At 38.6% G+C, this 12,252-nt stretch overlaps 1 protein-coding gene across 3 annotated transcripts in view; it reads left to right on the top strand.

Annotated features, from left to right (window-relative positions):
- Nucleotides 1-12,252, top strand: part of LOC111515852 (ATP-dependent translocase ABCB1) — a 58,788-nt gene that overhangs the window by 18,090 nt on the left and 28,446 nt on the right. For all 3 annotated transcript variants that reach the window (XM_074182687.1, XM_074182686.1, XM_074182688.1), the window contains exons 2-8: nucleotides 861-912; nucleotides 3,233-3,529; nucleotides 5,116-5,216; nucleotides 5,700-5,871; nucleotides 6,870-7,190; nucleotides 9,804-10,028; nucleotides 10,363-10,488. In XM_074182687.1, the coding sequence (XP_074038788.1) occupies nucleotides 861-912; nucleotides 3,233-3,529; nucleotides 5,116-5,216; nucleotides 5,700-5,871; nucleotides 6,870-7,190; nucleotides 9,804-10,028; nucleotides 10,363-10,488 (1,294 nt within the window). The remainder of the gene's footprint in view (nucleotides 1-860; nucleotides 913-3,232; nucleotides 3,530-5,115; nucleotides 5,217-5,699; nucleotides 5,872-6,869; nucleotides 7,191-9,803; nucleotides 10,029-10,362; nucleotides 10,489-12,252) is intronic.

Here is a 12,252-nt window from a genome sequence, read left to right as displayed (position 1 = left end):
GGTTTATTAGCATACATGTTTGTTTTCAATACGGACATGTATTATAATATATAGCTGAATGTACCAACAACTTAAAGAATTAACAATATTTCACTATCACAAACTAATTTATTTACAACACTTAGCAAATAACGCTTAATTTATTTCCACTATTTGAATTCCTTGTTTACCCGCTCGATTCACTTTCTGGACCATACTGCCCTCTTGGGACGAGAAGCCGGCCTTATATATCGGTAACGATCGTTCTAGAATTCTATAGTCGTTTCGGGAGAAGCCGGCCTTATATATCGGTAACGATCGTTCTGGAATTCTATAGTCGTTTCGTCACTCAACTAGAGTTTTAACGGCGCTTGCCGACTTCATTTCTTTTGCGGTAATGTTAGCTGGCCGACATATCGGTCAGGGGCGGCTTCAGGTTCGTTACAATATGGTTGGCTATAAAAATCGATGGAAAAAACTGGAGGTCTGTAATTTGAAATATAGTTGATGATAAAATTTAACGAACGAAACGTCGCATTGCAAATTAGTCTATATCAGATTATAACATCATTTGGAGTTGAGGCGGTAAAACCAAAAGAATTAAATTCGACAATTCTAGTGTTTGGCAAAATCAACCACTGATATTTTCTAGCTGAAACAAAAAAATCTCTATTTTCTCAAAGTGGGAACCTTTGTTTCCAATTCAAACGACTTCGTAGGTCTTGCTGTTTCCGAGATAGCAATAGTTGGATCAGTTGAAAAAAACGACCTGTATAAATGTTGGATTGAATGTTAGGTTAGCTAAGTGGCTAACCAAAACTATTGCACTGAAAAAAGCTGGCAAAACGAGTTGATAATTCTCCATCTTTTTCTCCTTTCAGAGAAGAAAAGAGTGATGAAAAATCAGATGCTCCCATTTCGTATCTTCGGTTGGTGAGTAGATTTTAAAATTTTCTCGAAGTTTTTTTTTCCATATTCAACGAAAGTCATTTTTGTGGAGGAAAAATCAGTTTTTCATCGACCTTTTTTTGGATATTTGTTACCTTTCACAATCATACTATTAAGGCTTTCCTAATTGCAATATAATTTTCAGCGATAGTTATTCACATAATGGTACTAGATTGACATAAATAAATTACTGTTATATTATAGATATAGAACTACAGACATCTGCAGATCATAGATACTGATGTGGTTAATCTTAGAAGTTTTTATTCTATTATGAACAAACTGTACTAACAGCAGACAAGCCCTATTAGCCTTGAACAGACAACGTGTTACCTCAGGGCTAGTACTAGAGTGCCACCATGATTTAGCCAAAGTCCCTCGTGAGATGGCTTAAAGAGCGCGACAGGAGTAAAGGTAATCGCATTGCCAAGGAAGCGGCTGGACTGAGAATTTCAGGACCCAGTGGCACCAACGGCCTGATGACTTCGACAATTACGTAACTAGCCAAATGTTACACCCATGCTCAATCCCTAAAGAGATGGGATGGGATCAAAGGATGCAACCTTGCCAGGATCACCCTGGGCAACCCTGGGAAGCTGACGCCGAAGAAATATGTAGCGACGACCAGGAAAAATCTACGCTTAACAGTAGAAATTTTGACTGGCCACTGTCAACTGAGGAATCACCTCCATAATATGGGACTAGTGTACACAACTCTAGGCAGGATGTGTGAACAGGAAGAGACTATCTGGCATGTCCTAAGGAAGTGCCCGAAGTTATCGTCAATAAGAGAGTGTGTCTTCGGCAAGTCTTGGCCCACACCTGCCGATATAAAGAAGATGTCTCTCAGTGACCTGTCCATCTTCCTGGAAAAGTCAAGATGGACGATGACCTAGGAGGACAACTCCTCGGGAGGATGTGAAATGGGTCACATGTGGCCTAAGTGCTGTGGGCTTACACTCACCCCCCCTACTCTACAGATACAGATCCTATTATGAAACTTTGTAATGGTTATAAAGTACTGAACTTTACTGACGATTCATTCCCACAAGTCTGGGGTCAATTTAGTGATGGGAAGTATGTTACATACCGTGAACATAATGAGTTAATTCGAGAAAAAAGAACCTAACATTATCCATTCAATTTACCATAATACCTATCTTCAAGAGGACCAGGATTAAGGCACTAGGATCTTTGAAACTCCAGACTGAGGAAGTACTATTGTGGGGGGAAGTTAACTATTTTCGAATGATACTAGATTCTATAATCATCTATAACCAACTTCACGCAGCTTCAAAAAGGCCAGATGCCTCAACGAAAAGAAATGGACAATACACAAGGAATACTGATTCGGTGCTCAAACTAAATGAGCGGGCCAATATTTTCAGGAACAGTGAGACTACACTTGGGGTAGTGATGAGCCCAAAAGACTGGTCTGGGAATGAGCAATGAAAATGCTGATGAGTGTGCTAGATAGGGATCACCAACTTTGTTGAAGACCACAAATTTTAGGGGTATTAGACCACATCAGGAAATACACCAATAAGAAATCCTGAGAAGAGAAGTGGGAAACTTCTTGAACCATAAGGGATCATCTCAGAATAATTACAGAGCAATTCATTGGACAATGTCTATTTGGGGAAATCTTCATAAGAATTGGAGTAGATAATCAAGACCACAGTTCCAGACAAAGCAACAAGAGAACAGTGACAGCTTGTTATGTCTTACGCAAATGTCACTGGGTCAGAAAGACAAGCAAAGGACCTGTACAAAATAGTATGACAGGATTGTTAGAAAAGATGGAGAAATAACACAATATAACTATGAGGAAACAGCGTTTTCCAGAAACATGGAAGAAATGGACAAGTCACATGGCTACCAAATAGTTGAAAATAATTGAAAAAGTGGTGAAAATGGCTGACAGAATCGAGCTAGCACTAAATAATTTCCAAAATCCGTTTTATGAATGATTTTCAATGAAATAACTGGCGATTATAGATGGGAAAAATTTTTGAATGAACGAAATAACATATATTCAGCACATCTTCCAATAAAGTAATTTCAAGGAAATCGGCATTTCATGTCGAAAATTTTCAACGGTATGAGCAGTTTTTTGTCTTTTGCTCACTACGGAATGTTACAGGAGATAAAAATTAAGAAAAACTATTTGTGAATGTTTTCACCATGAAATTCTCAAAACTTGTTTGAGGATATTTGTACTCATATACACAAATCATTGTAAACAAAAATTAATTTATTTTCTGCTCCAGTATTCAGTTGAGGTTGATTCTGTTTTCAATTTCAGTTTCACTTCTCGACGCCACTGGACAAAATATGCATATTCATCGCTTCAATATGTTCGATAATATCTGGAGTGATGCAACCGTTCATGATGATATTATTTGGAGATATGACTGGATCCATAGTAGCCTATGCATCGTCATCGTATGGAAATATTACGGAAGAAGAAAAATCCATTTTTGACGAAACCTTGAGGAGAGATGTCCAATTTTTCGCCGTTAATACTGCAATTATCGGCCTGGTGACCATAGTTACTACTTATTTATCTGTCGTGCTTTACAGTTATAGCTCTGTTAGACAGGTGAGCTATACTACTTACTCATCTTCCGTGTTCTTCAGTTATAGCTCTGAAAAACTATATGAGCTATACAACTCACATATTTATCGAGCTCTACAGTTTAAGCCTCGTTATATAAGTGAACTTTACTATTTTTTCATTGGTGACCTACATTTATAGCTCCGATAGATAAGAGAGCTGGCTTAATCTAAAGATGAAGCTTCGTTAGACAGGTGATATTACGTATATGACTTGCTCTATAGTCAGACTGGTAATTTATAATACTTACTTATCTGTCGTGCTCTACAATTATAGCTACGTTAGACAGGTGAGCTATACTTCTTTCTTATCTGCCGTGTTCTTCATTTATAGCTCCGCTAGACAAATAAGCTATGCAACTCACTTATTTATCAAGCTCTTCATTTTTAGCCTCGTTAGATGATAAGTGAACTATACTATTTTTTTCATTGGTGCCCTACATTTATAGCTTCGATAGATAGGAGAGCTGGCTTAATCTAAAGATGAAGCTTCGTAAGACAGGTGATCTATATTACTTATATGTCTTGCTCTATAGTCAGACTGGTGACTTATACTACTTACTTAACTGTCGTGCTCTACAATTATAGCTCCATTAGACATATGTGCTATGCTCCTCACTTATCTGTCATGCTCTGCCTTTTTATCTCCATTAGAGGAGTGAGCTATATGAGTAAAACTCACTTATCTGTTTCGAACTACAGTTATAGCTCCGTTAAACAAGTAGGCTATACTACTTACTAATTTATGCTCGTGCTCTAGAATTATAGCTCCGTTAGACAGGTGACCTATAGTTCTTACATATCTGTCGTGATCTGCAGTTATAACACAAGTGAGCTATATAACGCACTCATCTGTCGTACTTCACAGTTATAGCTCCATTAGATAGGTGAGCTATACTGCTCACTCATTTGCCGTGTTCTTCATTCATAACTCCGCTAGACAGGTGAGCTATACTAATGTCGTGCTCTGTAGTTATAGTTATGTTAGACATGTGAGCTATACTACTTACCTATCTGTCGTGCTTTTCAGTTATAGCTCCGTTAGACAGATGAGCTGTACTACTTACCTATTGGTCATGTTCTACAGTTATAGCTCCGTTAGACAATTGATTTTGAGCAAGTGAAATTTTCCAGGTTTTCGCCAGACAGTAGTTAAAAGTAATCAATTCATAGATTCATATGACTTCGTCACTCTTCCTAGAAATTACAGCCATAATATCAACATTGAAATTCGGAATAAGAATGAGTTATTCTTCATAGGTTTTTACCCCAAATATATTTTTCATAAGAGCTCTCAAAAAGACATATTAATGAAACTCCTTTGCTACAATTCGAATCACTTGATGATAATAGATCATTTTTCAATTGGAATGATTGGTAACTTGCCTCGAATTTGAGTTATACAGAGGGTCAAATAGAATTTTGACCTCATCTAACCTAAACTATACAGAGTACTCTATAATTCCCTTGATTTTTTCATTTCAAGAGTTGATTATCACTACCATATTTGAGTTCCCTATCTTTTTTGTGGTAGAAATCCTAATATTTGTAATGTATTCTATATTTTTCCAGGTATACGCATTGAGAAAAGCTTTTTTGGAAAAGTTTCTGAACCAGGATATAGAGTGGTTTGATAAAAATAAAACTGGCGACTTTGCAACTACCTTTACACAGTAAGTACGGTTACTTATTTGCAAATGTTATAACTAGGTATTTCGCAAAAATTATTGCATTTTCTTTGTTCAAAAATTTGGTAAAAACATATCTACAATTTTCATATAAATAATACTATGAACAAGAATAAGAATGTCTCTGTTAGTTCCTATCTTCTGTTCGAATTTCAATATTCAATACAAATAAGAATTGAAGTGTTCGAAATTTTGTTCGATAAAGATATATAATAAAGAAATGTGTCTCATTGATTTGTTATTCTACACAGTTGTCGAAAAAATAGTGTATGCAACATGCCCGAAAATGCACGCAGTCTAGTCGTAGAATTTAGTTTACCTGTCCAAAAAATCAGACTTTTTACGTAAATGACAATTATATGAATAAGAACGTGAAAAAATGATAATGAAAAGAACCACGTCACAAAATAGATATGACAGATAGATATTCTTTCAATTTTGTAGGTTTCAAAGATTTTTTATTTACAGGAACATCGCCAGAATTGAAGAAGGTATAGGCGAAAAAATTGGGGTATTTCTTTATTTTGAATCGAGTTTCGTGGCTGGAATCATTATGGCTCTCGTGAAGGGCTGGAAATTAGCTCTAGTCTGCATGGTATCGCTACCAATATCCACCACCATCATGGGATTGATAACAACGGTCAGTATGATACAGCTTATTGTCGAGAAAAATAATCAAAATGGTTTCATTTCGCATTACTAAAATAAGAGCAACAATATGATGAGGTAACAAAACACGATGATGTGGTTCCGTATCTTAACCAATTTTGAAAATCTGTGTGAAATCTGTTTCTTCGCGAACAAGCTGTTACTGCTTACGAACGGCAACCAAGGATCAACGAGGACTCACAGTTTGAAGTGCGATTCCTGTCGCGAATATCATAATCATTTATTAGACAGAAGAACAATCAAACTTTGTCTGAACAAAAAGTATACTATTTCCTGAACCTTATTAATCTATTGGTTGTTCCAAAAGTTTTGTCCGTTTTTATGAATGAATCGAAGAGTTTTTTTATAAAAGTGTATAATCATAAATCCTTATTGGAAAGCGGTTTCGACTCTCGTCATCATCAGTGCTCACCTGAAAGTGAGTGATCTAATTGGAAAGAAAGTTTTTTGTTTTTTTTAAATTTTGTGGTTATGAATTTAGGAAAACTGATTGATGATTACTTACGTGTCATGCAACAGGAAGTATGGAAAACAAGGACATAGTACATTTGTAAGATTTGATTTCCACAAAAAAAGCCTAATATAAATAATATAGATAATGATGTTTATAGCAAAGTCAGTAATTCAATTATTTAGGGCACATCAATCATTACTTTGCCTTAGCAGAAATTGAACTCTTTGAAGAGACTCTAACTCCGAAAAAAGACTTCAGCTTTATTTACAATCTTCTGGAGCTTTATTTTTCAGTTGTGCGTTCTAATTGATAGTTGAGTTCTCATGTTCTTTACATCCCAGTTTCAATTCTCTCGGTGGTTTGAACCAAGTTTTTCCCACCTTCAGTGTAGTAGAATAATTTCCTTCACAAGCAAGCATGATTATTCTAAATTTCTTATTGACTGCTTGGTGAAACTGCATTATCCTCGAACATACTTTCAGCCAACAAATGAGCTCAAACAATATATTTTTCAGGTTTCAACAAAGTTCTTTCAACAAGAAATGGATTCCTACGGATCCGCAGGTGCAATAGCTGAAGAAGTCCTCAGTTCTATAAGAACAGTAGTTGCTTTCGATGGCCAAAAGAAAGAGACAGAAAGATATAACAATCATCTCATCCAAGCTAAGGATAATAACATCAAACGAGGATTATTCAATGCCTTGAGCAACGGTTGTTTATGGTTCTTCGTTTATGCGTGTTATGCTTTATCGTTCTGGTACGGGGTCGGGTTGATACTCGAAGAAGAAGATCTACCACCGGAACAACAGGTGTATAATCCGGGTAATATGGTGTCAGTGAGTATTTCTTGAATTTTATTATTACTAGTTATTGTTTTGACCAAGGAATTTGGTGTTCCTCAAGGATCAATGCTTGGGATCCTACTGTTGATAATCGATGGAGCATAGTTTGCCATAGTCTTCATTTTCAGATACCCTGTGTTATGTGCCCTATATCATTCCATGATGATTCAATCTAAGTTTGCACTGGTTAGGCCCTACCTCCCGTAGACCCGATACATTTAGGAGGGCGCGCCAGCCTGAGCAAGCACAGTGAGCCATGTATGACAGCCTTTTGTATTCGTACGACTAAGATTTCTACCTGAGTACGGCAAGCAGACATGGTTTCGAAATTCGAGAGCAGAGAGGGCGTAATTCTACCAAATAATTCAATAATCAGAGCAAACCATCCGGACAGAGTGGTATGGATAGAGATTTTATCCGTTTCTCTTTTTCTTTTCGGATGATATTCGTCTCGCCAGGAGCTAAAAACTCCTGACAAATATCGTCTTGCTGTGCTAGACGAGAAGGATTATATCAAGCCTATTAGCTTGAGTTTGAGGGTGAACAACGAATAGTTACAATGAATTCGGAACTTCTCTTTCTCCACAACGAATTCAATATCCTTTGTAGGGCAGGCCATCAACGGTGTATCGTCAATATCGTAAATGTAGCACTCTAAGACCCATGTTATGTCAACGGATGTATGGTGAGACCCCATATGCTTGACATGCTGACAACTGCATCAGAGGCTCAGACCGACCGCGGCAGGTCCTGCATCTTGTATCAGGAACCTCTATACCCATCATAGCCCACTGCGGTGGACTAAGTTGTTGAAGGTGCTATTTTGGCAGGTCATGATGAACTCCTCAGTTTGCGACTTCGGCCCACTTGATGCGAGAAAATCGAAAGTTGGGCACTTCGATGAGCCAAAGTCTTCAATGTCGTTGAATAAGACACCATGCATTGGATTATCCTTGTGCTGCCGCAGAAGTGAAGTGATCTGTGCGTTGTTTATATGGGTTTTTTCCTGAATGAGTTTGAACTTGGTGTCAGAGCAGTGCTCATCTCGTTCAGTGGCCCGAGAAAACCGAGTTCACCAGCTGCTTGGTCAGCTACACTGAAGGGAAACGCTCCTATTCTTGCTTGTCCATGGTCACGGACCATGCAGAAAAGGGGAACTCCTGACGGCTTCACAGGCTTCATCCAGTACCATTTTGTCATGTAGACACTTCAAACTAAAAAGTCCACGGCCTCCCTATTGTCGGGGGACGGACAACCTTGAAACGGGCTATTTTGGATGCAAACTCCAATGGATGTGCATCATTTTTCAGTTCTTTCCGTCAAGTTAATAAAACTCCTCCCGGCTCAACTTCACTACTCAAAACGAGTAGTGTGATATTGACACGGCAAGCATAATTGTTGCAGCAACTTTGTTCTTCCTCAGTTCCGATGACCAGATCTATTAGAGTTTGTGCTAATACTTGTCACGAAGAGAATTCTTTACTGCTGTTACCTTTTGTGAATGAAGTTGAGAGTGGTGTATACGTCTCTTCTGCATCCAGATGGTTCAGAATGCTTCCATCCATGAGCTACACATTCTTTCCGTATTCCCCGCACCGTCCTTTTTCGAGATGCATCGTTGCACAGTTGTCTATTCCGAATTTCATAGTCTGCGTTTACTTTTTCAACACCCTCAAGGACTGAGATCCTCTTCTCCAGAGCAAAAAGTTCAAGACCATCCATATAAAATGAATGGGTGACCTTGTGCCTCCGGTTTCCGGGGGTACCACAGTTATACCTTCGAGTATTTCTGAGCACAACAGATTATGGCAATAGTGAGATGCAGTAGAGGAGAGGACTGAGGGAATCGCTCTGAAATACATCCCTTTTGAAAGTGACCCACCCTGTTTAGACTCTAGTCAAACCAGATGTTATGGTGGAGCGGGTCCACCAGTGTGATATCAGTTCTTCAAGATATCTCAGCGAATGCAAGATGTCTTGCGGTAAACGATGCAGACCATAGAGAAGTCACGCTTGAACTGTATTGAGTCCTGCGTTACACATCTATCCATGAGCATTTTTTTTATATCTATCTATAAGATGCTAGTAAACACCAACGGAGTTAGGCATGCTATCAGTATGTAATTCTTTGGAATAGACGAATCTTTTTTTTGGAGATGAGAACGGTCCGGAATAGGTTGCTCTCCTTCCAGCCATGAGTAGAAAACTCAATCGGTGCTTGGAGGTTTTTTGCACTAATAAGTGTCTATCCCATCTCAGTATGAAGCAGCGAAATTCTTGGGATCCACAATGACTCTTTGAACGTCATCCGGGGTTATCGGGTTGCGTAGTTAATTGAGCTCAGGCCGTCGAAGCTCTCTGCTAAAAGCCTCGAACTGCGCTAGGGCTGAAGTGGCTACGGGTGTTCATAGATGCCCTTCCAGAAGGACGACCAGCGGTTGTTGGATTATCCACAACTCGTGGAGGCTCTTGGAAGTAGCGATACGTTTTCTCGCAGAAACTGAGGTTCTCCGCGATACTTCTTGCTCGCCTCACTAGTGACATTTTCAGTGCCCTATATCATTCCGTGATTATTGATGATTCAAATCATCATTGTTATTATTTCAGGTATTCTTCTCTACTCTCATAGCGACCTGGAACTTTGGTATGGGAGCCCCTCTGTTGGAAGTCTTCAGTGCGGCTAGAGGAGCTGCACAAAAAATCTTCTTTGTTTTGGATAGTGAACCAAAAATTGTGAGGAACCAAAACGAGGGGATAAAACTGAGAAAATTTCGATCAAATATCACTTTTCAAAATGTATTTTTTAACTATCCCACTCGACCAGATGTGAAGGTATGTATTCTAGGATTTTAAAGTAGTAACAGTAATTTATTTACATGATAACGATACTTTACTCGATATATTTGAATATGGCTCAGATGGGCAGTGTTGCTAATTCCAAACTGAAATTGGGATCAAATCATTTTGAAGAATATCATGAATGCCAGTCAATCTTCAATTTGTATTACTATCAATAACGAATGGTTTGTTTAGAGTTCTTGAAACCTTGCTGCTGAACAGAAAAAACCTACCAAAATTACTTTTATATGTTTGCACAAATGTCTCTATTTTCTCATCGCACTCATTTGTATTCCTGACACCATAAAGTGTTTTATGTTTTTTCCAGATTCTCCAAGGACTAAACCTTCAGATCAATTGTGGAGAAACCATAGCATTGGTTGGTAATTCAGGCTGCGGTAAATCAACGTGTATTCAGTTGCTTCAAAGGTTTTATGATCCTATTGTTGGAAATGTGAGTAAATACTTGATAGTCAGTGTCACTATTTTTCGAGTTTGAAAGCCGTAGATTTTTGAAATTTCTTCCTGACGTTTTACTGGCGCGAGTGGCTAGCTTCTTCAGAGGTTTAACCATCATGGCTTGCTGTTCGATGACTAACTTTTAGGCTTCGTCAGGCTTTGTCAGGTAATTAGTTGTATTGGTACCTGTACTTGTACCTGCACTTGTACCTGCACTTGTACCTGTACTTGAACCTGGAACATTAACAATCTTGCTGCCTGTTGTCATTCTGTTCGTTATTCTCGAATTCCTTAAAATGGGGTTCCATATTCGTATGAGGTTCACCGCTTCTTCTTTTCTGTTGAAATTCTCTGTGTGTTTGTGGATCTCTATTGCCTCCCGTACCAGTCGGCTATAGTATCTCTGGTTGGGAGCAATTAGTTCTGTGTTTTCAAACAAAAGTATGTGGTCTCCTTCACTAAGCGCGTGTTCTGTCACAACTGACTTGTCCGTTTGGCTTAGTCTGCAGTTCCTTTTATGCTCTTTCAGTTTTGTTCCCTTGGATCTTTTGGTGGTTCCGATATATACCTTCGGTCCGTGACCCTAGGGATAAACGGTAGATATGCGCGTGCAACCATCTGATCCTTTTTCGCTTTTTCAACCATGTTGCTCTTTGGTTTCATGGCTTTCCTGATCTCGGAGGCACTGTATCCATTCGACATCAAGGTCACTTCGAGGTATTTCAGTTCCCTCTCCAGATGTTCTGGTCCACATATTCTCCGAGCCCGTTCCGTAAGAGTGGAGATGACTGCTGGTCTTTTGGCTAGGATGATGGTGCGATAGTGCGTGCAAGTATATATCTGTGTGTGTCGGTTATCGATACACTTTGTTGTGGGTTAGTCTTCTACCACATCGTACTACTAGTACATCAGGGAAAGCTATCCGTTGGTCCTGCTCAATCTCCATGGTGAATTTTATGCTAGGGTGTTGGGCGTTCAAGTGGTTCAGGAAACGGTCTCATCCAAGTACCGTTTCAAAGTCCTTACCGGACAGAAACGGAAAAGCGACAGTCGCCTATTGATTGACGGTAACATCATTTCCGACCCTTCAGATAAAACCAGTGGCGTAGTGTGGGTGTCGGCTGCCCGGGGCGGAATACAATTTTGCCGCCCTCTTAATATATACAGACAAAATAACTCCCAATGAGTTTAATATATATTTCACTACAATTGCTAATACTATCATTGCAGAACTTCCTATTGATAAAGACAACATCTCTTTAATATCGCTTGACAATACATTGGAACCCCGTTCATCAGGTTCGTTTATGTTTACACCTGTTGCCAATTCGGAAGTTTATAATGCTATTCACGAATTAAAAAACTCTAATTGTATCGATATCTATAATCTCAACAGTAAAATAATTAAGGCGCTTTGCGATCTAATTGTAGAACCTCTTACCTATTATTTGTTCAATGCTAGCAAATAAATTAAAAATTAGTAAGGTCATTCCAGTTTTTAAAAAAGGGGACAAGAATATCATTGAAAATCATCGACCCATCTCTATGGGTCTATGTTAATCAAAAACAGGTTATATTTCTATTTTGAAAAACGCAATCTCTTGAATCCTGATCAGTATGGTTTCCGTAAGTCTTGCTCTACTGTACAAGCAGTTGTTCGTGTGGTGGCTTTGAGAATAGTCAGCAGAGCGCTGTAACTCTGTGTGACTTGAGTAAAGCATTCGACTGTGTCTCTCACCATTTACTACTTCATAAAATG

Source organism: Leptinotarsa decemlineata, unplaced genomic scaffold (assembly GCF_025532065.1).
Source record: "Leptinotarsa decemlineata unplaced genomic scaffold, Ldec_3_MD MMD2_tig00026328_RagTag_RagTag, whole genome shotgun sequence".
NCBI lineage: Eukaryota > Metazoa > Arthropoda > Insecta > Coleoptera > Chrysomelidae > Leptinotarsa > Leptinotarsa decemlineata.
The sequence above is the reverse complement of the archived record's forward strand: the minus strand, read 5'-3'. Positions and strand labels throughout refer to the sequence as shown.